The 27584-nt window shown below is 34.4% G+C and overlaps 1 protein-coding gene across 1 annotated transcript in view; it reads left to right on the forward strand.

Moving 5' to 3' along the window:
• LOC106462778 (piezo-type mechanosensitive ion channel component 2-like) overlaps positions 1–27584 on the forward strand; it is a 166367-nt gene that overhangs the window by 38739 nt on the left and 100044 nt on the right. Inside the window, exons 9-11 of the mRNA XM_022390367.1 lie at positions 10078–10344; positions 20652–20799; positions 23336–23547. Coding sequence (XP_022246075.1) covers positions 10078–10344; positions 20652–20799; positions 23336–23547 — 627 coding nt within the window. The remainder of the gene's footprint in view (positions 1–10077; positions 10345–20651; positions 20800–23335; positions 23548–27584) is intronic.

Consider the following 27584-nt stretch of genomic DNA (forward strand, 5'->3'; position numbering starts at 1 on the left):
ACATAGCTATTCTTGTTTAGTGTTGCCCTCTATTTGCAAAAATTTTTTCACATGCCACAACCCTTTTACTCCCACACACACTTTGATTTACATGGTTTAACTGGTGCTAGCATTAAAATTATTATGCGACAAACCACCACCAATAGTAGCACCACCCACCCACCTGACTCATGTGACTCTTATGCTATTCTACCTAACTACCACTTCTTGTTTGACAGTGCTCTCTTCAAGTGTTTGTTTTGTATCTTTGTATCAATTTCTCTCACCATGTTTACTATTTATTATACAATAGCGATATTTGTAACTTATTCAGAAATGGAATTATTTTATATTTCTACCCAGTTATGGAACTTATTACTTCACTACAATTTGAATATGAATTACAAATTCTAAGTTACCACTTCAGAGGTTATATCTTCTATCACAGGCTTCAGGTGGCAGTCCTTGATTAGGGAATTATCAGCTTTACTTTGTAGGGAGATTGATTGTCCTATGAGCTGACCTTTGCTGGGCCCTCGAATCGAGTTTGGGGGCCCACACATTTTGAAATACGGTTTACTGACTTTAGAAAGATAAGGCATTATACTATTATGGTTTTTGAATATTTTTACTGTTAATATTATTATCTGTAGTTTCATGGGTTCAACAACATCAGTTTAGTTAGTTTGGTCAATACTCATAGTTCATCTTACTGGTATATCATAAATTAGGTTAACTATATTGTTTTTTCTTCAAAACATCACATCTCATACATGTGTTATTTTCAATACATACTTACTTAATTTTACAATATAACGTTTATTTAATTTTCATTATTATATATATTTTATACTTCTTCCTATTAAATTTGTCTATGTGGAACCCTGTAGCTGGGATCTGCACAAACTTCTCCTGATATTGTATGTATTATTGTTAGATTAGAGTTTTTAAATTAGAACTTAGTGATATACTTTGTCCTGCACAGTTCGATTAAGCTTAAGAAGTGTCCATTATTTTTGGTTTACCTGTAGTTTGTTGTACAGGTAAATCGATAATTAAGTTAAATATCTTCTTTTCTTCAACACATAACATCTTATACATATGCTTATTTCACTACACACTTAAATTTGCATTATATCGACTATTTCATTTTTGTAATTCTTAATAATTTATACTTCCTATAATTAATTTCATGTTCATATTTTTCATTTCTCAGGATGCTATCTTAGGTTTTTTTCACCATATGATTCGGTACCAGTTTTTATGCCTTGTCCTTTGGACTTGTTTTGGTTTCATATGTCTTTTGTCCAGTGGTTTGTATGTTACCTAACTTCCACATTTTGGGGGATTTTACTATAATCTCTACTTGGATGTCTGGCTTCAGTTAGCTCTTTCCAAATGGGGGTGGCCATAACATACTCATCTGCTTCTTACACAAGCAGCTTGGGTGGCTGGATTTTCCAGTTGGATGTGTTTTTCCTGTTACCTACCTAACAATCTTAGCTATTTGAGGAGTGTCTTTTTAAACACCCACCTCTGTCAGGACTATCCAATCTCCTCCTCAAATGCATTCAGTGGAGCTTTCTATTATCCATGCAATTATGGTTAACTAGCTAGTGAGGTTTTAATGCATTGGGGGATGTTGCTTCTGTGGAAACACTTTGGGTCTGGCACATTTGCAATCCTTTCAGGAGACGCTGCACAACCTATGATCTCTTGCTAGGGTTCCTTTGGATTCTCGTTTGAACTTTCATCCTTCCCTCTTCAACTATATGCATTAGGGGTTGAACATATCCACCACATTTTTGGATTTACCAGTTCGATTCATTCCCCTCATTCAGATTTGTTTCTCTTTCTAGATGCTTATCTCCAAAGTTGGGGTGTGTGGGTCTATCAACAGGAGGCTTGAGGTCAATGGTCTGCAGATGAAAGGTATTCCATGTTAACACCCTGGCACTTCCTGCAGTCCAACGTGCCTTAGTTCACTATTTGATTGAGGTAGCTTATATCACTTACCAAGGGGGTGATCATTCTTGTTCCCTTTGTGGTAGACATTGGATCTCCCTTTTTGAACCCACACACTTGATATAATTCTCCATCTTCCACCTGTCACCCTTCTTCACTCTTATGTGAGACTGTAACTGAGTAAGTTTTCTTTGTTTTCTAGTATATATTATTTTTCAGGGGCCTGTCCCATGTTTAACCTGTGATGAATAGTATCTGTCCAGGTATACTTCAGTCACTTAGAATTGTACTAATACCCACACTGTATAGCCATAATGACATCACTTTAATAATTTCCATGGCCACAAAATGCACACTGTTCATTACAATCACATAAACAAGAGATAGGGATGTTGTAGCTTTGGAGTGCACATCATAATGATTGTGCATGGATGTTGGTTCTCAGAGTTTGAGTTTTGGATTTAGAACTGAACCAATCACCATATATCTACACACATGTCGTGCGATTGGGATCCCTCATCCTACACCCAAATGGATGTTGGTTACCAGTGGTTGAGTTTTGGATTTAGAGCTGAACTAATCAACATTATATACTCACACATTTAGTGTGATGGCATAAATGCAGTTCACCATTTGATTGGGTCCCACATCCTACCCCCACTTGGATGTCGGTTCACAGTGATTGAGTTTTGGATTTAGAGATGAACCAATCAACATAAGGCCTCACACGTGTTCAGGGTGTTCCTCGTCCCTCACTCAATTCACTTTGAGTGTATTACCTCAGTATTGTGGGTCATGGTGGGTGCACTTGTTGGATACTCCGCTTCTTCCTCTTGCATGTCCCCTTGATGTCTTTATGCTGAGGATGTTACTGCATTTGAGGTGGTTCTGGTTTGTTTGATTTGAGTGGGATAGATATATATGTTATTTCACTCTTCTCACGTGTGTCCTGTTCACAAATTAGTGGTGGAATTTTTCCCTCCGATTGGTTGAACTTGAGGTGAAGACAGCATGATCTTCTTTCCTACCCTCGCATGGATGTCAGTTCCCAGCAATCAAGTTTTGGATGCAGTTAACTTGCCATGTACGATCCATTGCACCCTAGCTACTTTACATTTTGGGGCACATCCCTTATTTTATGCACATTCTGTTCTTCAGGGAGATTGAAATTATAATATATTGTGGTTAGGATCACTGTCAAACCATTTTCTCTCCTATTGGGATGTGCTCCTCTCAATTTTCCACCCAGATTTGTCACACCTTTTCCAAAGCTTGGTGAAGAATATACCTGGTATAGAAGTGGTGTGGTCTCCCACGTATAATCCTATTATTAGAAGGCCCCTTTGTTAGGGTGTTCTTCGGATGCTTTTGGAGGATACTTGTACTTTCTCCCTCACACCAGCCCTGCCACCTATTCAGTGTGGGATTCTAACTATGTATGTGAGCAGAAGTAAGGTACCTTGTGGGAAGTTATAGTTTTCCAATACTGAAAATGTATTTTCAACAAGAACTTACTTTTGCTCACACTTCCCACCCATCCTCCCTTCTATCAACTGGTGCTTACGTTTTTGCCTAACCTCAAAGTGATAGTTAGGTGCAATAGCAAAGAGGGAGTCACATGAGTCATGTGTGTGTGTGTGGCACTACTGTTAGTGGAGTTTTGTCGCATGATAATTTGCATGCAAGAATCAGTTAAACCATTTGAATCGAGGGGTGCATGGAAATGAAAGGCTTGTGGCAGGCAAAACAATTTTTGCAAATAGAGAGCAGAACTGAATCAGAATAGCTATGTATGTGAGCAAAAGTAAATACCTGTCAGCAATACATTTTCAGTGTAGGGGAATTATAACTTTATTTAAAATTTATAAAAGTAGTAGTTACACAAATTATTGCTCATTAATTCTAATACTTCTTTAAATTGACTTTATTACTTCTGGTTACAAATTTCTTTAATCAGCCTTATTGCTTTTACTTAATCTTTCTAGTTAATTCTAGCATTATTAATTACATTCTGCAAGTTTTAATAATGGATAGTTTAGGATGTTGTAATATCTGATGGAAGACTTGTCCCTTGTTCCATTGTGGTAACTTAGGATGTAGTAAAATCTGATAAGACCTGCCTTTTGTTGTCAGGTCTAAATCAAACTGGTGCAGAATTTCTAGCAGGAGGAGGATGTGTGTTATGGCTGACTCAGCTGATTTGAATGATAACAAACTATTTTTTCAAATATTACAGCTTATACCATATGGTTATTTCGAGTTTAAATTTAGTTCTGATTCTGTGTCTAAGACTTTCCATCAAATTCACATTTTATGTATTTACAAACTGAGGTACCCATACTTTGTTCTGGCTATGATAAATAATGCAAAAATCCCAACTTTTGGACAATTTATTTATAACATAACATATTATTACAATATTCATTATTACCTCACCAAATGTTTTGTACAAGCTTTGAGAACTCATATGTATATAATTAAAACATAGTATACACTGTGTGATGGTCAGGGTGACTTTGTACGAAGAGGTAGCAGCCAAAGTAGTGGCAGTACAGGTGCTTTCTGTTACCCATTTTCAACATCCATCTCTTAATGTCCTTCCACATTGTTTCACATTATTAATTAATTGATGGTCATTGGCTGTGGAAGTGTGTCTTATGGGATGAAGTTGTAAGGTCACTGGTCAAAGTAACAAGTGGGTATAACTCAAGAAATGGCTTTTCATATCAGCATTATAGTGGCTCTTGTCATATGAACTTCATCTGAGTTTATGTATTATCACAATAGTGGTGGCCATTTTTTTTCCTTGCATTCCTTCATAGAGACTGCTAGTGCACTCACTGAGATATATATAAAACGTTTGTGTGCCTTCCCCCCACACTGTGTGTATGTTGTATTATAGAGAATTTAATGTGTGTGTTTTCTTATGGCAAGCCACATTGAGCTATCTGCTGTGTCCACTGAGAGGAATTGAACCACTGATTTTAGTGTTGTAAATCTAAAGACTTACCATTGTCCCACTGGGGGGACAGAAATTTTCAGAAGGTTTTTTTGTTTGTTGTAAGAACGTGATGCTATATATGAATGTAGTTAACATTAACTTACATCAAAGAGAATATATGCTCAATAACATCAATAATAGGGGTAGAGGGGTTGTGAACCCCCCATTAACATGTCCCTTGCTCCAAACTATCATTCCACAAAGTTTGGTTGAGATTGGCCCAGCAACCTAGGAGTAGCTAGATGAGGAACAGACAGACACACAGAGTTGGTGCTTTATATATATATATATAGATACTGTGTATTCTGTCTTTCTTAACTAATGCTGTGCTCATAATGAATTGATATCTACAGCATGTGACATCATCAAATGGTGCTAGGAGCCATGCATTTCCAGTGTTATTATATTTCCTATTTATTTTGTATTATTTGTAACTTGATTTCTTTTTTTATTGATATGATGATTATTAGCATATTAGAACAAACCTAAGTATCTTGGGCTGGCTGAACCTCATGATATATAATGAGTTTATAGTCAAAAATACCTTTAAAAGTGAGAGTACTCAATCTATGAAGCAATGCATTCTAATTGTTAGAAGTAATGTAGTTTGAACATTATATTTACTTAGTTACACTCATTACTAGGTAGATATATTTTAGTTCTGATCTATGTAAGTAACTTGCTTTCATCAGAAGTTAGCATTAAAAGTTAAACACTTTTGTCTGCTCTCTTCAATAACAGCTGTAGCTTTTGAACAAATATTCAACATTTATACTTTAAACAGATTTTTAAAAATTTCAAATTCTTTTATTTCTTTCTGTTTCAGTACATATTTTGAGCATTCAGAAATTTTCTTAATGGGGTATGACACCTTCAACATATTAATGTAGTCTAACTATAGGGATACTTTTGTAATAAACATCAGTATATTTTATCATCAACCACTGCATCATGACTTAGTATTTGTTATAACATAACAGAATATAATTTTAACTTGTATCCATCTATTAGAAGAACAAGAGAGTACCAAAACGTCTTCAAAATATATAGAATCATTTAAGAAGCATAAATTTTAAATGCCATGAAATGACTTTCAGTACTATATAATAGACATGCACTTATTAATTCGTGAAAACTCTAAACATATTTTAATAATGACATAGTTTTTTAATTATTATTCACTGTAGTTTCTTACAATGTTTTATTTTAATCATGTTAATTTTCTTGGACTTCTGTTGGTCCAAACCATGACGTGCTCCATAACATTTAAGACAACTAGTTCCTCCAACTCATAACATATTTTTTAATTAATTAAGTAATATGCCAAGTGTATCTCATTTGTTCACATTAAACTTATTTTTACCAAAATTGAAATAAAAGTATTTGAAAATTTCCTTGAGAATCTCTTGTTGATCTTGTTGATTAACTAAATATTTATTGGCTGACCCAGATCCAGGTTTCTGTCCTACCATAACATTCTTCAGTTAATAATTATATATTTGTTTTCATTAAAGCTACTGGCATAATTTCTAATTTAATTAAGTAAAGAACAATATGTACACCATCTAGTATAGAACTGACATGCTACACTTATTTTTATTAAATGTCCATACTTGTTACATCCAGTAGCATCTTATTGATATAACTTCCAATCACCCAGAATCCTTCCAAGTTGACTACAGCAGTTAATTCCTTAAACAACATGCTGGCAGATCCTTCATCTGTTTGTATCATTAGGCTCCATATGTCAGAATAAGGTTAACAATTTAAATTTGTTAATGAATTTTTTATGGGTTACATTCAGGCTGCTCCACTGCTTTCTCTTTTAACATTGGCAGTATCCTTTAGTGCATTGTCTGTTTCTCATGACAGTATTGGTAACTTACATTGGCTTTACTGTATATACATTCTTCACAACATGCTGTCACTGCACTGTATATTGTAGCCTGCTTCTTGTAAGTGTTAATAATGCCTGCTCATATGTCACAGATTTTATAAACATGATAACCATGCATTTCTTTTAGTCTTGTCATTAAGCTATACTTGTTGTTGTTGTTTGGCTTTTACTAAGTATTCACATTTTTAAGGTCCCAATCTATGTATCATTGTATGTCATATTCTCTGATACACAATATATCTAACTTAATCCATTCTAATTAATACAATCCCAATTCTTTCTTTATCTACCATATTTAGTGGGCATAGCTTAAAGCCAATCAAGAAGAATACTTGTCCTTTTTTGTGTCTGTTGTAACATAAATCATTTTTTAATCAAAATTAATAGTATTTAGTTATCAGTTTTTGCTTGTTATTCAAACATTCTTGTATTTATCTTGTACCCTTGTATTTATTCTGGTAATTTTCTGATCTCTACATTAGAGACATGTTATGACCAGGTGGCTAGGGTGCTCGACTCACAAAATGTGGGTTGCTTGTTCGATTCCTGTCACAACAAACATGCTCGCCCTTTCAGCCATGGGGGCATTATAAGGTGATGGTCAATGGTTCATTGATAAAAGAGTAGCCCAAGAGTTGGCAATGGGTGGTGATGACTAGCTGCCTTCTCTCTAGTCTTTCACTGCTAAATTAGAGACAGGTAGCACAGATAGGCCTCGTGTAGCTTTGCACAAAATTCAAAACAAACAAATAAACAGAGACATGTTAATGAATACCTGTTTATAAAATTATATCTGTTGATTGTCTACTATATCAGTGCATTTTTAATTAGCTAATTTTATTAATTGGTTATTCCTTATTCAGTTTTGATTCCATCTGACAAGAGAAGCTGTATCCTGATAATTTTGATTTTTACTTTAACATGACATTAAAGAACAACTTGGGACCTTTTGTTCTATCTAGGCTATCCTATCCATTAAAGTAAACTAAACTCTGACAAACTCAAAGGCATTCCTTATCATTCAAATATTTATCAAGCTTTCTATTAAACTCCTTTAAATGACCTGCATCTACCACATCTGATGGCAATCTATTCCAAGTACAACCATCCTGTTAGGAGAATAAAACTTAGCTGAAGATGACTTCTAACCTGCAAAACTTTATGTTTGTATCTCCTGTTCTTATCAATTTCACCATTAAATATAAAACAAAGATGCTGCATCAACACTATCAATTCTCTTAACAATCTTAGACACCTCAATCAGATCCCCTCTAAGTCTTATTTTTTCAAGAGAAACACGTTTAGAGATTTTACCTATCCTTATATGACAACCTTTCCATCTGAGTATGATTGTAGTAGCTTTTCTCTGAACTCTTTCCAACAATTCAATGACATTTCTGAGGTAATTAACCCAAGACTGAACACAATATTCCAAATTTGGCCTAACCAGTGACCTATACAATGCAGTTATACCCTCTTTAGACTTGTATTCAATATTTCTGAAGCTACAACTTAAAATCCTATTTTCCCTGCCACTAGTAACAGCACAATTCTTGATTAAGAGACTGATTAACCTCTACACCAAGATCTCTTTCTTTTATAACACTGTTAAGATTATTTCCATCAAAATATAAACATAATTCAAATTGTTATATCCTACATGTATTACCATGCATTTTATTAGAACTAAAAGTCATTTATATATTATTTGCTCAACTCCCCAAATAATCTAAATCCTTTTGTTAAGCAGCAGCATCCTTACAGCCAGCAACACCCAGAACTTTAATGTCATCAGCAAATTTAAGTAATCTATTGGCCATTCCTTTATCTATGTTATAAAAGTAAATCTAAAAGAGCAAAGGTTCTGAAACTGAGCCCGGAGGTATCTCATTTGTGACATTAATTGAATTTGACTGAACTCCATTTATAACAACCATCTGCTACCTTCCATCTAGCCAGATTTTTTAGTCCAATGAGCCAACCTTTCCCTCACACCTACAGAGATAACTTTTTTAACAAGCCTTTTATTTGGTACCCTATCAAATGCTTTCTAAAAATCCAGATACACCATCTTTACACCTGTACCCTTATCTTCATAAGAAATATCCTCTTCAAAAAAAAGTCAGAAGGTTAGTAAGGCAAAATTTTTCTTAGTAAAACCATTTCGACTATCCAACAAAATTTTAAATCTTGTAAATGACTTAGTAAGTTGTTTAGTTTAACCTCTTAAGTCGCTTTAAACAGGTAACATTTTCATTATTTTTATTTTTTTAGAACTCTTGAGCTTCTACATCTTCAAACTTGAAAGCTTTTCATGAAATTGATAAAACATTATGCTTAATAAACTAATTACTACACATAATGTTAATAGTACGAAGTCTATAAAACTAGCAAGAAGGACCTGCACTTGTTTTGCTATAGAAACCTCATTTTACCTTATTGCTTTTGGTAAGAATTATAGTGAAGCTGGTGGTGTTGCTACTGTACAGCTGTATAATGAATACTATTGGATTTACTGTTAAGAGCTAAGATACTTCCTATGGATCCTTAAAGATGGTGAACACAGTAGATAGCCAAATGTGAATGGATTCTTAAAGATGGTGAACACAGCAAATAGCCAAATGTGACTTTGACCTAAAACAAAAACAAACAAAACAAAGAATTAATTACTACCTATATTTTTTATGATAACTTCCTGGTTATTTCACTAGGAAAATAAAAAACAAAGCTATTACTTGTTATTTATTACAGATGTATTTCCAGATAGGTTAATTTTAATCATTAAATATCCAGACAAGCTAGGTTTGTGCAAAATATTTTTCTCCACAGTGACATGCACATTGCAGAAAAAAAATTATGAATTTATAATTCTGTTTTTACACATATGTTTTGAAGCTGCAATAGAATTGTACAACACTAGTTTTACAGACTGTCATTAAAGCCATGAGTGTAGGATTAATTAAAGATATTAAACAATTAAGAACTTATTCAGTACTTCATGCTTACCTCTGTAAAATACAATAACTCTCCCAGAAGCTTAAAACTGCAAGGAATCATTTAAAAATATGTTCCATAATGCATCAAATAAACAATACTTTTGTCAGCCTTTCACCCATATCTTTAAAATGTTATTATTCTGACCTATATATAAATATATGTTGTAGCATTACAAGATACACTGTTTATGTGTTAGTGAAAAAAATGTGTATTTATTTAATTAATTCTTATGACCTAGGCTTGGAGTATCACCTATCACAGTTGGTTGACTTTTGTCCTCCTTTTGTGGTCCTGTGTTGTCTGGATGTTGCCAAACTCTCGACAGGCCTGTTTATATTCATCACCATTCTTTGTGGCCTATGCTGAAGCCTTATTACTCTTGCAGTACATTTATGGCCTTAATCTCAATGACTCTGAGTTGCCAGACAAGAATGAAACAGTCAATCTTGAACAGATAGGCTTAACAAAGTACTATGATCTCTCTTACCAGCCTCTGGCTGTGAAGGTAAGCATATTTACTATCAGAGAAAACAAATGCATTTATGTAAAACAGAAGGTTTTGTTAAATTATGGTTAACTTCCATTCAATTTTTTTTAGAGGTAAAAGCTAATACGAATCTGTTACAAGTGCTTACTTTAGCTGTTGATTTAAGGTATGTTGATTTGTAAAGTATAATAATTTCTTTTAAACTTCTCTGGGTGTAGATATAAGTATGTTTCTAATTTTGTTTATGTATAATAAATCTGCTTTAGTGTGTTCTCTTACTTTACTTTTATGGTGGACTATAATGTCAATATTTGGATTAACACTGTAATATAATAAGGCTAAAACATTAAACTGAAGGAAAAATAACATTGAAAATATGGCTTCAAAAAGGAATAACATCAAATGGAGTGATGTGAAATTAACTTCTGGTATATTAACTAAGGTATATTGGGTACAGTGTTGATAGTAATAACCTTGAAAGGAATAACCCCAACTGAAATATGTTGAAAAGAACAACAAAGAAAGGACTGTCCATTAAATTGAATTATAGTTATCTGTTTGACCAACAGGTGCTATTTTTAATGAAGGCTTCTTTAATTATTAAAGCAATGAGAGCAAGCACATTGAAGTGATTGATCAATTTAAGAATTTTTGTAATGTCCTTCATTCTCTAGCATCTGATGCTTACCAATGTCATGATAAAGATACATGAAGCGACAAGGGAGCATCAAAAAAATTTCTTATAATACTTCAAGTGGACAATGTTTTTGTCAGCCTTGTGCCTATCCTGTTATTGCTACAGTAAATACTCTTTCCATTGCTGATAACTAAAGGTTAAGCATTGGTTCACTCTGCTTACAGAAACAGTCATCTGCAGGATATGCCAATTCACCATTCAGTGGTGTAGGAAGTGAGGTGGAGGGGTCACTTTTCAATCTGTTCCAGTAAATATGCATCAGAATTAGGAAAATTACTCTCAAGAAAAGCATGTAGAATGCATCAAATTTAATCCAGAACCCAAAAGCTTCCAGAGCCCTAAGGTGAGCCCTAGACCCTGGCTGCAATGGGTTCATCTGTGGCACACATTCCCTCACTTCTCTCAGTCTTTGAAATACAGGGTTACAGGAAATTTAATAGGGATAGAGTGCTAAAGAGTGGGGGAGGAATGGCTTTATATGTAAAATGTGAGTTATATTCTGTTAAAGTTGAGGATATCAAAGATAATAGCAAGGAGATTGAATCCATTTGGGTTTCTGTTAGTGGATTTAAAGGGAAAAGGCTTTTAGTAGGAATTTGTTACAGACAACCAAATGATATGGATAAAATTAGTGAGAAACATTACAATGAGATTGAGATTTCAGCTGTTAATGGGGTCATAATTTTGGGTGATTTTAATTTCAAGCAAATGAATTGGAAAATGTTAGTCAAACCATGAAGGAGAAAGGTTTTTGAAAACTGTTCAAGATAGTTTTCTTCACCAGTTGGTCAAGGAACCTGTTGGTAACAATACTATTTTAGATGTATGTTGAACTTCTAACACATAAATGGTTGAGGGGTGGAAATTGAGGAATATTTGGGTACAAGTGATTATTGCTGTATTAGGTTTGTTGTTTTGCTGCATCTGGAGATGAGGAATAATGATATTTTGGTTACAAATTTCATAAAAGCAAATTTTGAAGGGATGCGACAAGAATTATTTGTTGTGAATTGAACAGTTGAATTATTTGGAGACACTAATCAAATGAGGAAAACTTTTATATAAAAATTTTTAAATGTTCAAAATAAACATATTCCTTATAGAAAGAAAAGTGTGGCTGCAAGTAAAAAGCCAGGTTGACTCGCAAAGGGTATAAGAGATAAAATTAAAGAAAATCATCACAAATTTAAGGAATTTAAATTAACTAGTATGACAGGAGATTTAGATTATAGAAGATCAAGAGAGTTAGTGAAACAGGAAATTAGGACATCAAAAATGATGTTTGAAAAGGTTGGCTGAAAAAATGTAAAAATTAGCAGTAAGGATTCTTTATACATTAAGGGTAAACAAAATGTTAGGATGGGAGTGGGGCTTTTGAGGGATGATAAAGGAAGGCTTGTATCTGATGATTATAAGATGGCTATGTTATTAAATTCTGATTTCTGATACAGTACATCACCTCCTCTCACTTAAATAGCTCATCTTATTTAGTTCTGCCCTCTATATGTAAATAATATTTTATGCATGCCACAAGCCTTCTATCTCCCCTCCATTAGAATTGACTGATTCCAATGCATCTCTCATGCAAATCATCATGCATTAACCATTCCACCAATAATAGTGTGACAAATTCTCATGACTCATGTGACTCCCTCTATTCAATTCTACTGAACTACTACTTCTCGTTTGGCAGTACTCATATTCAGACATTTTTTCTTTTAGTGCTCTTGTGTGAATCGTGATTTTAATAGTTTAATTTCCAAAGTGGGATTTCTTTGTTATTATCATTTTTTTACATTGAAGAAATCTTTTAATTTAATTTAATTTCACAGTCTTTATTTTTTTCTCACACTCGCATATCTTACATTAAACACTTTTATTTAATTTATGTATTTCTACTATAAATTCAGAGGTTCATATTCCCACTTCAGATGTTATACCTCTAGCACTATTTTAACAGGCTGCAGGTGAGTTTGATCGTTTTATGGTAAACCTACTTCTCCTGAACTTGCCCCACTAATCCTCCTGAACATTCCAAACCTCCAAAACTGCTCGGGCTGATGAAGATTTGATAGCCTTTTTACACCATTTTTTTTGCAGTGTTTTACTCTACCCCTTCTGCACAATCAGCTAGGGCTAATACAGCATTTTTTGATATGATTTCTCAGGTATGTTATGTTTTATCCAATTTCCCGTTTTTCTATGATTCCTTATTACTTCCATGTTGGCTCATTTGTTGTCTTGCTTTACACACATGGTTTCACTGTAGTTGGGATTTTTTGGGTTGCAATGCAACTTTGTCCTGGGTACGTTTGCCACCTCTTTCTTTTCGGGATTTCTGTATATTTTCTTTGGTGACATGTTTTAGATCATGTATCTTAGACTTTGAAATCTTGTATGTAATCTTTGCATCAACACTCAACCTTTTTCTCTTTGGTTGTATGTTTGTTGTAGTTGGAGCCACGACATGCCCCTATTCCTTTCCTGTCTTGGTCCTTATCTACCCATCCTTGTCCCCTTTCTCTTCTCATCATTTTATTCAACATTGATGGGCATGTTGCCAACAGTACCGGAGACTAACCTGAAGGAAACAGGTACAGTGGGAGCTTGACTATATTATATTGTTACTCTTTGGCGATCTTTCACTACAGTTGCATGGGTTCTTTGGATTTTATCAGAGGGACTTTCCTACTATTTCTTTCCCCACTTCCTTTGTCCCTGGTACCCTTTTCCTTTCCCATGACATGAGTCTTGCCACAGCCTGCGTCTATCTTAGGCAGTACAAGATTTTCTGTCTCTACAGGCCTTTGCACCTGTTCATTATTTTTCTCCAGGCTTTTATTCCAGGCTATTTGTTGTCCTCACACCAAACCGGAGACTGGCGGCCTGTACTAGGTTTGACCAGCCTCATTCTAATTTTCATTCTGCCCCATTTTACCTTGGAGTTGTTTCTCACCCTTTATTAATGACAAAGAGGAATGTCGTGAATGCTTATTTGCATATCCTGATATTTTGTCACTTCTGACCCTCTCATTGGTTTATTATCCACAAGGTAGTTTCTCTGTTTTGCACACTACCCTTTGGACTTGCTTTGGCCCTGTCTGTTTCGTTGGGCATTTGTTCATCACTTATATGCTCTCAGGTTGTGCTTTCCTCTTTTTTGGTTGATTGGCCACTGTTATTGTTTGCTCGTTTCAAACAGGAGTCCACTTGTTATCTTTATCAGTTGCTCCTGTTAATCAAGTTGGAGAAGTCTTTACTGTGACCTATCCAATATTTTGTCCATTTGGGTGTTTTTCTTTTTCTACACACCTCTCAATCGGGCACATTCTTCTCCTCTTCGACTTTGTTTGATGAGTTTTCAGTTCGATTACAGTTTGTGAAGTTCTATCACTTTTTTGGGATGTGGTCTTCCATGGTAGCCCTTATCATCTTAGGTTAGGCTCATATGCAGGCTCTTTCGTGGGTTTTTCACGACCAGTGGAATTTTGCTGGGATCCTTTGTTGGTTCTTTTTTTACCCTTCCTCTTACCCTTGTTGTCCATTGCCATTGGTGGTTTGATATGACTCAGACATCAGCAGGTGTCCCACTTCCTTCTCCTCATCTGGTTATCTACATTTCATGGATGCATTCCTTCAGGGATGGGGGGCATGGGTTGATCAACTGGAAAATTTGGGGATTTTTGTTTACAGCTGAGAGGTCTTATCCTATCAATGTCCTGGTGCTTCTCACTGTAGGTTGTGCTTTTTTTTTTCAATTTCTCCATCTGGCCAGAAATAATTTGGTAATGATCCATTCTGATTTTTCTTCAGTAGCTGCTTATCTCAATCACCAGGGCAACACCCATTTTCCATCCCTCTGTATTCATACATTGATTTTTTCTTTTTAGCCCCACATGCTCGAGATTCCTATCATTGTGTGCTATGTTCTGAGTGCTTTCACTCTTGTCATGAATTGGATTCCTGTCCAGACATTAATCTGATGGAGTGGCCTCTCGATCCTTTTGTTTTCCAGAGGCTTTGGGTACTCCTCACATTTCGACTTTTGCTACATCCCTTAACCACATATTGCCTTGGTTTTGTTCTCTGGTTTGTCATCTTCTTGCTCTGGCTATCAATGTTTTCAGCTGGGATTGGACATACACATTTGTTTATCCTCCCATTCTCTTTCTTCTCCAAGTGATTTCGTTCATCCTTGACACTCTTGATCCTTTTTGTTTTCCAGAGGCCTTGACTTCAGTGGGGTACTCCTCACATTTCGACTTTTGCTACATCCCTTAACCACATATTGCCTTGGTTTTGTTCTCTGGTTTGTCATCTTCTTGCTCTGGCTATCAATGTTTTCAGCTGGGATTGGACATACACAATTGTCTATCCTCCCATTCTCTTTCTTCTCTAACTGATTTTGTTCATCCTTGACACTCCATGTTCTGTCCTTCTGATAGCTCTATTCATGTTCTTTCTCCATCCTCCTTTGCCAATTGTGTTTCTTCCCTAACACTTTGGTAGCTTGTGAGGATAACTTCTCTGTTCAGTTGCTTTCCCTTCCTTCCTTTATCCTCATCCAGATCTGGATAGACTTTTATGTCCTGTACGTGCTCTTCTCTGTTATCTTGCCTGCACAGCTTCCTTCTGTGGTGTACATTCCTGCCTCTTTCTCCCTTGGCAACCGGCCTCTATTCATGTTCTTTCTCCATCCTCCTTTGCCAGTTGTGTTCGGCTCTTCAATTAATTGGCTTCTTCCTCTTTATTGTCTTCCTCCCTTACTTTGTTCTGAACGTTTTCTCACTCAATTTGACACCTTACCTTTTCATTGGCATTTTATTTTGTCTTCCTTTGGATGTACTTCTTCAATCTGGCACGTGGACTACCCATGATACATTCATCTCTCACTAGTTGCATCAGATCTGAGTTTTCTTCCTCTTCAGATTATCGTCTTTCACCTGTACCTATTCTAAAATATTAGAATTCAGTGAGTCTTTGACCTCTAACTTATTTTTTTCTTATTTTTTCCTTTTCAGGGGTCCTTTTCCCTTTTATTCATCCTCATTGTTTGGATCCCGCGCTGTGGTGAGTGGTGCCTGACCAGGTATTCATTAACTATTCAAATCCGCACTATCATGCCATGTCAATTTGCATATTATAATTCTATGGTCACGCAGTGCACACTGCAGAGATGGGGTGTTCCACAAGATCGCTTGTAGGTTTATCCTCACGATAGAATTGCTTCATAGTTTTGCCTGTCCCAGACCATACCCACCCATGGACTACATGGGTAAAGCAGAAGGGGATAGCTGCCCATCCTTGTCATGGCTTGTATTGAAGAAATTGGTATGATCTGCTTTTAAAAGTAGGGTATCGTGGTCACCCATTTTACTATCTCAGGTATTGTCGTTCCACCATACTCTCCACTGCATTTACCTTCCTTTTCTTCTAGTGGTGTTTGAGAGTTCTTACCACTTTTCAGTTCCAAGCCATTGGGTTTGTGGACCGTGAAGGCATCCTCCTGAATGGGTTAATGAAATACAAACAAAATATAGAAATGATTATAAAAACCATTCAGTTGAGAGTAGGGCAGTGGTGTTCTGCTGGCATAGATGACTTGATATCTTCCAATATGAAATGTAAAACAAATGGGAGTGAGACATCAAAATTGCATTTCACCTCTTCGATTGGGATCCCTCATCCTACCCCCACATGTGTGTCAGTTCCCAGTGACTGGGTTTTGGATTTATAGCAGAACCAATCAACATAATTCTTCACACATGTATTCTAGATGTCTATATTCCTCCCACATTTATACTCCATCAGTGTTGTGGGTCACGGTGGAGGTAATTGTGGGTTGTTATGGTTCTTTCCCTTCTGCTATCTCTCCATGTTTCTTATTCCGAAGATGTAATTGTGCTTGGGGTGGTTCAGGTCAATTTGACTTTTGAGAGAGATGGTATACATTATGTGGACAATCTTTTTGATACAGGATGTCGGGTTCACAGATCGATCTATCAATTTATCATATTCACACGTGCCCCATTCATGAGTCAGGGGGTGCTAGATTCCCTCCAGTCTCATGAACTTGAAGAGAAGATGGTATGATCCTTTTCCCTAACCCTGCCAGATGGCCGGGTTTTGGATTGTAGTCGACTTGCTGGTGATATGATCTTCTTCCTACCCCCACATGGATATTGGTACCTGGCAGTCTGGTTTCGGATTATTGTAGTTGACTTACTGACAGTATGATCTTCATTCTACCCCCGTATGGATGTTGGTTCCCAGCTGCATGGGTTTTGGATGAAGTTGACTAGCCATGTATGGTCTTTTGTACCCTAGCCACTCTACACCTAGGGGTACATCCTTTTCATTTTACCCACTTTTATAATTTCTGGGATTAAGTTCCATAAATATTGCATGGTTCCGATCACTTTCTGGCCATAGTTTACTCCCAGTTGGATGTGCTCTTTTGTTTTCCGCCCATATATATGCATCATCTTTCTATTATGGGCAAAGAGTATACCTGGTTCAGAAGTGGTGTTGTCTCCCTAATCAGATCTTAAAATCTGACTACCTCATTTTAGGGAGTGTCCTTTGGATGCTTTCAAAGGATGCTTCTTTCTTTCCATCACACTGATCCCTCTACCTATTCAATGTGGGATTCTAGCTATTTATGTGAGAGGAGGTAGTGTACTATATCAGAAGTTATAATTTTCCTATACTGAAATTGTATTTCTGATAGGTACTTACCTCTTCTCACCCTTTCTTTCCACTGAAAGCCAATGATTCTATCTTCTGCCAAAACTTGAAGTGATAGTTTGGTAGAATTGAATAGAGGGAGTTAAATGTGTCATGAGATTATGTCACACTCTTATTGGTGGAGGGTTGATGCATGAGAGACGCATTGGAATCAGTCAATTCCAATGGAGGGGAGATAGAAGGGTTGTGCCATGCATAAAATTTTTTTGCATATAGAGGACAGCACTGAACAAAAATAGTTATTTACATGAGAGGAAGTAAGTACCTATTGGATGTACATTTTCAGTGAAGGAAAATTATAACTTTTCTTCATCCTGAACAATTGATAGATGGAAATGAGATAAAGAAAAAGATGATCACATTAATTCTGAGCTTGTTAAGACAAAACTAGGAAGTTTAAAGATTGATAAAACTCGTGGGTCAGATCATATTTCCCCAAGGGTGTTGAAGGAGGTTAAGGATTGGATTTGTGAGCCAACTGCTACAATTTGAATAACGGGAAAGTGCCAGAGGATTGGAAGTTGGCTAACATTACTTCTCTTTCCAAGGGATGTGATAAAATTGTCCCAGTAAGTATTAGCTTATTATGGAAAAAGTTTGTAAAAGTCTGATAAAAGATGTTTTGCAAAGTTATTTAAACAAAGTACAGAATTTTATTGGATAGCCAATATGGTTTTGCTAAAGGAAACTCTTGCCTTACAAATCTTTTGACATTCTTTGAAAAGGTTACTGCTCATGTAGATGAGGGTAAGGGTGTAGATTTGATGTATCTGGATTTTTAGAAAGCATTTGACAAGGTGCCACATACAAGGCTTATGAAAAACTTATGTTATAGCTGTGGGGGATAAGTTGGTTAATTGGATAGAAAAGTGGCAGTGTGGAAGAAAGTAGAGGGTTGTTACAAATGGAGCTTAGTCAAACTGGATTAATGTCACAAGTGGGGTACCTCAGAGCTCTGTCTTAGGACATTTGCTCTTTTTGTTTTACATTAATGACACAGATGAAGGAATGATTGATAAGCTACTTAAATTTGCTGATGATATTAAGGTCTTGGATGTTGCTAGCTATGAAGAGGATGCTGCTGCTTTACAAAAGGATTTAAATCATTTAGTGAGTTGGGCAAATAAATGGCAGACAGGTTTTAATTATAATAAATGCATATTAATGCATGTGGGTTATCATAATTTGAATTATAAGTATAATTTGGTTGGGAATAACGTTAACTGTGTCACGAAAGAAAGGGATCTTGGTTGATCAATCTCTTGAGCCAGATAGTGGTAGGGCAAATAAGATTTTAGGGTGTATCTACAGAAATATTGAATACAAGTTTGAATAACTTATTATTTCATTGTATAGGCCACTGGTTAAGCCAAATTTGGAGTATTGTGTTTAGTTTTGTGCTCCTTACCTTAGGAAGAATATTGATTTGTTGCTAAAGGTTCAGAGGAGGGCTACTAGGATGATTTCCTGGGATGAGGGGTTGACATATGAGGAGAGGTTAAGATCTCTGAAATTATTTTCTCTTGAAAAAAGAAGGATTAGAGAGAATCTGACTGAGGTGTTTAAAATTGTTAAGGGAATTGATAGTGTTGATGTAACATCTTTCTTGAATTGTAGGACTAGGAGGTACAAATATAAATTTTTTCAGGGTAGGAGTGATCTTCAGCTAAGACTTTATTTTTCTAATCAGGTAGTTGGTCTTTGGAATGGGTTACCCTAGGATGTGAAGGAGGCAGTAAATGTAATTGAGTTTAAGAGAAGGCTTGATAACTATATGAATGATAAGGGCTTACTTTGAGAGTTTTCTTTAAATAAGTTTAGTTTAGTTTAATGCAGTAATTCCCAACCTATGGTCCCTGGACCCTTGGGGGTCCGCGAAGATAATACCATCTCATTAAACAAGTGAGTTTTTTAATTCTGCTGTTCTTTTAATTGCACACTCAGTTATATATGTTTTTTATTTGATAGTGAAAAATGAAAAAACAAGTTAATTATTTGTGAGAAAAACAGTTTGTTGGGTAGATGGAATCTTTAAATAACATAAAAAATAATAATAACAGGGGGTCCTTGGTGGTGAAAAGGTTGGGAACCGCTGGTTTAATGGATGGAACAGCCTAGATGGATCAATATCTTGTTCTTTTTAAATATTATGTTATACTGATTCATGTTCAGGCCCGGTTGAAGCAAACTCCATGATTTTGGATCAAGCATTCTTTATATATAAAACTGCTTCAACGAAGTCTAAACATTAAACAGTTGGAATAGTTTTCTTATCACAGTTATAGTACTCAGAATGTTGAAATATAAATGACTGAAATGCATAAATCATAAGATGTATTGATACTCAATGATAAGGATATTTGAACCTAACTTTTGAAATGCGTGCTAGCAGTTGTTTTCTAATGCCTTCTGTATTTTACATGTAAAACTGAAACACAAAATAGCAATTTTTTGGTTAGCAAGTATATATTTCAAGTCATTATTAGGTCACAGAGAGATACGTGTATTCTGTTAGCTTCATAAGTATTTATTTAGAAAGAAAATTGAGAATTCTGAAGAACTAAATTAAAGCAGTGAGTTATTGGCATTGAATGAATAAACATATACTTCTCTTTGGAAACTGAATTTAAGTGATAAATTTAAGGTAGAAATTTTAATTTTTTAAAACTCATTATTTTAGTTATGGTAACTTGTGGTTTGATGTGAATGGGTTGTAAAAAACTAGTTTAAACACTAATTTTGGATAAAATGCTGAGAACATATTATATGTGGAATACAATTAAAATTGAATACCAAATCTATATTTTTCAGACAACTTATGGTATTTTATTTAAGTGATACTGTTTGTAGCAGTTAATTGTACTTTTCTTTTCCTGGGTAGATTTTATACACCATTGTATTCTGGATTACCCTTCATCAGTATGTAGAGGAAAAACGATTGGAATCCAACAGGGACATTTCAGAAAGGCTAGTGATGGAAACATATAATTTGTCTTACAGCGATACTCATCCAGAAGATTCTAAACCTGGTATCTATTTCATATAATATATTCTACTGGAATACTCAATGAGAATATTTCCAAACCTGGTTATTATTTAATATAATATAGTGTACAGTATTACTCAACCATAAAATTATAAACCATTTTTTTTTTTGACATTTAATGTGTGATTAACAATCACCAGCAAGAAAACACAGAGTACTATGCATACAAACAGAACTCAAACACTAGACACCCAATTAAACTGGAATAAGTAAAGTTAATTAAGACTTTTATTAAATTTGTATACTGAACTAAGGAACCTTATACAGTTAAATTAATGTGATTTAAAAAGCTTACAAAATGACCATGAATAGTAATAACTACTAAAAAAAAGAATCATTTGCTATTACTTACACTTTGATTATTAACAGTACCAATAACTAGATGCTGGATTATGGGCATTATAGTCACAATTTGCACATTTGAAAATGTTCTTTAAAATACATCCTAACAAGTACAATGATCATATAGGAATATAAACGAATAATGTCCCTAAAACGCTAAAGATGAAATACAAATTCAAGTGAATCCTGTGCAGTTTAAACATGTGTAGTTTCACCAACCGTTATTTCCCAGTAGGATTCTGCATTTGCCCTTAAAGATAGGCATATTGCTTCTTTCTCTTGAAATTGACAAACACCAGCAAAATTTGGTAATTAAAACCCAGTGCAGCTTATCCCATTATACACTGAAAGCCTTTGTCAAGTAATAATAAATTTAACTGGTTACTTACATAGTTTGTTCTTCCCTGAATGAAGGTAACGTTATAATTGGAGTTCCTTGACAAATTGTAAAGATGAACCTATGTCTTGTAACTGCCCAGCTTGCCTTAACTCGATTAGTATGATGAAAAACAAAATCCCCTGACTGCCTCTGGGAGCTTTTTATAAGCCCATCACAGCTCCTCCAGTGCCTTAGTTACAGTGCCATCTGTTGTGTGATACCACTATATCTTTGTTAATTACGTATACAATAAAGTTACACAACTTGTCCACACAAAATACTGTAAATTACAATCTACCCTGACATACTTCATCAAATATATTGTACAGTATTACTTAACTAGAAGATTCCAAACCTTAATATCAGGCCTGTATACAGGATGTTTGAAAGGGGGTTGTAATTTGTGAGATGAAAAGGCAACACATATTGTGTGAAGCACAGTCAGCATGCAAAGCATGCTAATGTTATGGGGTCTGGGGACATGCATCCCCAGAAAATGTTAAAACAAAAGGCACTATGAGATTAAATCTGGAAGCAATTTTGCAGGAAATATAGTTTAAACAATTGCATCATTGTTTACATAAAATCCACAAGCATCCAATAAAAAGTCAACAAACATCTGTATATACGTTTGACTTGTTTTAATATATTATTTTAAAACAAATGGACTGTGTTGCTAGTTGTTTACTGTTGAAATGTATCTCCAACAAGTCACAGACACCTACTGTAAAGAATCCAGCCTACAAAACCTGACAGTAGCAATACAGCTTCGGGCTTCCAAATACAAATTGTCAAAAGAAGCTATTGTATGCAACTATTTCTAGCCACAAAATGCTAAAGCTTTATCAGAAGAATATAGATTATTTAGAAAACGTTAAGTACCACAAGCAGCTGTGCTATAACAAAAATAGGGGTTTGGCACAACCCCCTTGCATATGTGCATGAATATATTGTAGATTATTTCTCAACAGGAGTTTCCCAGCCTAGCCTAGTAAGTATTTTTACTTTTATTTATTAAAACATTGTTTATTGATACTCATGGCAAGTTATATATGTAAGAACACTTATTGTGTTCTACTCATTTTTGAAAATATACTTTTTAGTTTTATTTTTTATCTTTTTTTTATTTGTAGCAATTTTACAGCAGGGAAGTTATCACAGAGATGAATTACTGAGTTCAAGAATAGGTGTTTGTTTGTTTGTTGTACATTTCAAGTCTGTATTTTAAAATACATTTGTGAAGAAGTAGTTTTTAAAATAAGGTTTAGTATGTAATTTTATGTGTGTAGTGTTCCCTTTTTTGTTATACAATTACAGTTAACATCTAGTTATCATAAGAAATTTGATGCATACTATGGGCCATCTTCAAGATGCTCTATGTGAACTGGAAGATGACTGAGGCCAGTTCTAATTCCTGTAACTAACCACACAGTGCTGAATCAAAATTGAAATAGCTCATTCAGGTGAAACATTAACTGTTCCTGACAATTCTTACCAACCTCCAACTGACTTTACCACTATGATATGAAGTTGATTGAATCTTGATGATTTCTAGCCATACATGTTATCCACCTATTCTGTTTATAGCCAGAAAAATAAAATATAAATTTTGCATTTTTAGACTGCTTGAATGTATAATTGAAACTTGTGTGTTGAGTGATCATAGCATAATTTTAAGAGATTGATAACTTGTTAACAGTTGTGAATTTAGTGGTATTAGCTGGCCCATCACACAAATAACAATAGGAAGTGATTTTCATTTTTCTGGGGCACATGTTATAGATTGTTACTTTTTTAGCAGCTTACCACCGTCGACTAAGTGCAGCTAGTTTTAAGGGAGAAAGTCTGTTCTTACGCTACCTGGGGGTCACTGTTAAGAAGCTTTTAGTGAAGTACTGGATTTGTATTGTCACCTGCATGTTGATGGTAATATCTCTTGGTGGAAAAGAAGTTGTCATCTACAGGATTGTTTACCTATTTCTTTGTCTTTTCTTCATACTTGTGTTTCAGGTAAGAGTTAGAAACTGAGATCTGTATAAACTTTTTGTTTATGATGTTTTTTACAGCTCATGGTTCTTAAACAGTAGTAATACAGTATGTTAATTTTCAAGTTTAGGTTCCTTAATATTATAAGTATTTTATATAGATATATTGTATGCAATTGCTTTTATTATGTTAACAGGGTTAACACTTAATTTTTTTAGGGAGCCCAAAACATGCTTTTTAGGGGCCTGCAAGCAGTTTTAGAGGCCAATCCTGTAGCTTATTTCAAAATGTACTCTATAGTGGAGGTTATCAGAAAAATCACTGAATTAAGTAGCAGAAAGTGTGTAAATTGAAAGGAAACTAAAGATATCAACATATCTCAATTTATTTTGTTGTGAACTTGTATTTCATGACAAAAACACAAGACAAGCCACTTCATTTTTTCAGACTACTTAAATGAATTTTATTTTATATATGATCTTTCATTTTTCTCTAAAGCATGATTTGACAGTAACTTTTTTTCATTCCTTTTAAAGTTGTGTCCTTTAATAATCAAAATAAATAATGAAAGAAAATCTATGCATCACTGACAGTGTAATCTATTCTTTTATTCCTCTTGAAAGCAGTCTTTTCCTAATAAAAATAATTGTTGTTGCAAAAGGACATTGTATTTACGAATTAGAGTCTACCTGTGATAGACCAGTATTGCCCAGAGATTTTCAGTCCAAAGCATGGAGAATATGGCATAAAAGTCACTCAAATCACACAAAAATCACCCAAAGTTAAAAATTTTTTTAAACGAAGAGAACCAAATATTGATGATCCGAAAAAAAATGCAACAGAGAAAAAGGGCAAAAGTGGTTACAGGGTGAGTGGGAGAGGGAAAATAACTGGTTACACTATGATGAAGATGGTGGTGTAATGTTCTATAAAGTATGTCGAGAAGAGAGTGTGAATCTGACAACTATTAGTGGACTATTAGTAATGAAGAAAATGTGAATATGAAAATGTTATTAGTGGTGTATTAGTAATGAAGAAAATGTGAATATGAAAATGTTATTAGTGGTCCATTAATAATGAAGAAAATGTGAATTTGAAAATGTTATTAGTGGTCTATTAGTAATGAAGAAAATGTGAATATGAAAATGTTATTAGTAGTGTATTAGTAATGAAGAAAATGTGAATATGAAAATGTTATTAGTGGTCTATTAGTAATGAAGAAAATGTGAATATGAAAATGTTATTAGTGATCTATTAATAATGAAGAAGATGTGAATATGAAAATGTTATTAGTGGTGTATTAGTAATGAAGAAAATGTGAATATGAAAATGTTATTAGTGGTCTATTAGTAATGAAGAAAATGTGAATATGAAAATGTTATTAGTGGTGTATTAGTAATGAAGAAAATGTGAATATGAAAATGTTATTAGTGGTCTATTAGTAATGAAGAAAATGTGAAATGAAAATGTTATTAGTGGTCTATTAGTAATGAAGAAAATGTGAATATGAAAATATTATTAGTGGTCTATTAGTAATGAAGAAAATGTGAATATGAAAATGTTATTAGTGGTCTATTAGTAATGAAGAAAATGTGAATATGAAAATGTTATTAGTGGTGTATTAGTAATGAAGAAAATGTGAAATGAAAATGTTATTAGTGGTGTATTAGTAATGAAGAAAATGTGAATATGAAAATGTTATTAGTGGTCTATTAGTAATGAAGAAAATGTGAAGATGAAAATGTTATTAGTGGTCTATTAGTAATGAAGAAAATGTGAAGATGAAAATTTTATTAGTGGTCTATTAGTAATGAAGAAAATGTGAATATGAAAATTTTATTAGTGGTCTATTAGTAATGAAGAAAATGTGAATATGAAAATGTTATTAGTGGTCTATTAGTAATGAACAGCCCGTAATTGTTCCATGCACATGTGTTTCACATCAAATTGAAAATCTGTTGCCATAACAATTAATACACCCTTTGCTAATAGACCACTAATAGTTTTCAGAATACCACCTCATAATTGGCCACTCATAGCTGGGTATCTAGTCGTATTTGTTGGATAAGAAATAAACATAACTCGAAATGGGCCATAGCACAAAATTTGTGGAAATTGCATTATTTTGCTTTGAATTTTTTAAGGAAAACATGTGTCTTAAAACATAAACCAAAGATATATATATATTGCATCAGAAAAAGCCAAAAATGCCTGAAAAGCTTCAGAATTTTTTGTCACAACAATACCAATACTCTTTTTTTCCGGTGAATAACAGATCTAATCTTTGGATTCTACAACCATTTTTTTCATTTTGCAATTTAAGTTTTTAATAAATGCTTGCATAATGCAAATGTTAGATTTTTACACACAGAATGATTGGCAAATATACTAATCCAATTATTACAAGGCCATATCAGGACCAAGACTAGACTCCAAGTTTTATTCATAGAACTCTTACTGTGCATAAAGCACTTTTTAACACATTGTAGCATATCGTCCATAGGACAATAACATTTCTTTCTATAGTTATATTTCCTATTTTATTCATGATTACTATTTAGAATGTTTCTCAGATGCTCAGTGCAGAGCATGCTAACATTTTTACCTGTCAATTTTACGAGCCATGGAGCTCTGAACTGCCTAGCCTAAACATGGGACATCACAGCTGTTGACCCAATGATTGCAATATCCTGACAGATTGACGAGCAGCTTTGTTTGTAGCTTCACCACTCACTAGTATGGGTCCTTTGGGATAGCTCAATGAGGCCTGGAACACACCATCTTGAACACACATTGCTTGACCTGTATACATAATGCATACACACACATCAGGTACCCTTTATACACATATACATGTACACACTGTTTTTTAGACATGATAGGCTATACACGCTGTATACACTGTACACCAGTGCAGCTAGCACACATGTCTTTGAGCTAAACATTTGTTGCACGGGCAGTAATAGTGATGAAATTTGTGGATTGTACATGACTAACGAACGTTTGTAATTTTGGGAAGTTCCATTCATGGTTTGTCATAATTTCTGCTCGGTTAAGAAATGCTTAGATCAATTAATGTAGAGTCAAACTTTTAATGGCTCTTTTGATTTTAAGGGGCCATGTGGGCTACCTAGCAGATACTTTTTATGAGCCCACCAACATTTTTGGGGGCCATTGGTTCCAGGCCCATGCTAATTTCGAGCCCTCATTCAAACCTTTAATGTCTTACCACAATCAGCTGAGTACTTTAAAAATACTCTTTTTCTAAGTTTAGTTTTCTAAATTAGAAAAATATTTAGAGAATACAATGAAAGTCTGTAGTCTTAAAATGTTGTGCTACCTCTGAACTAATATTTGTGAAGTGGGTAAATTTTATATTAAATTAAAAACATTACTTGTTGGTCAATTTTGTCACAGTTAGTAGAATAACTAATTTTGAAATAAATACAAACACAAATGTGACATGATTTTAGCATATCCTTCATATGATTGTTTAACTTTTTTTTCTTGTCACTGCTACATAGCATTTGGAACAATTCTAAAAATCTCAACATTAGAGTTCAAATACTACCTAAACTTTTAAGCATAACACAAAAGTATAATTAATAAAGTCTTTTTGTCTGTAATGGAAATTTCTCTCAGAGTTCTGAAGTCTTTATGACAAAGTGAAATGTTATTTGGTTCAAACCCCTAGGTAGTGTACCATGGAACCAATTCAAACAACAACAGGAACACTGAAATTTGTAGACAGCATACAACCAATTTTTGTTTGTTTGTTTTTAAGTACAAATTTCACAATGGGTTATTTGTGTTGTGCCCACCATGGGTATCTAAACCTGATTTCTAGTGTCAAAATTTCACAGACTTACCACTGAGCCTTTAGGGAGAGCTAATATGACCACCACAGTATTGGAATCAAATCTTTCACAGGGAGAAATCAATACATAATTGAAGTTGATAGATGACTTTCAGTGAAATCTGTGTACACAGTGTGGTCACAAGTAAATAGACACCACCTTTTCAGAAAAAATGAAATTTTTCAGTCATATTCATATGAATTG

This window comes from Limulus polyphemus, unplaced genomic scaffold (genome assembly GCF_000517525.1).
Source record: "Limulus polyphemus unplaced genomic scaffold, Limulus_polyphemus-2.1.2 Scaffold48, whole genome shotgun sequence".
Classification (NCBI taxonomy): domain Eukaryota; kingdom Metazoa; phylum Arthropoda; class Merostomata; order Xiphosura; family Limulidae; genus Limulus; species Limulus polyphemus.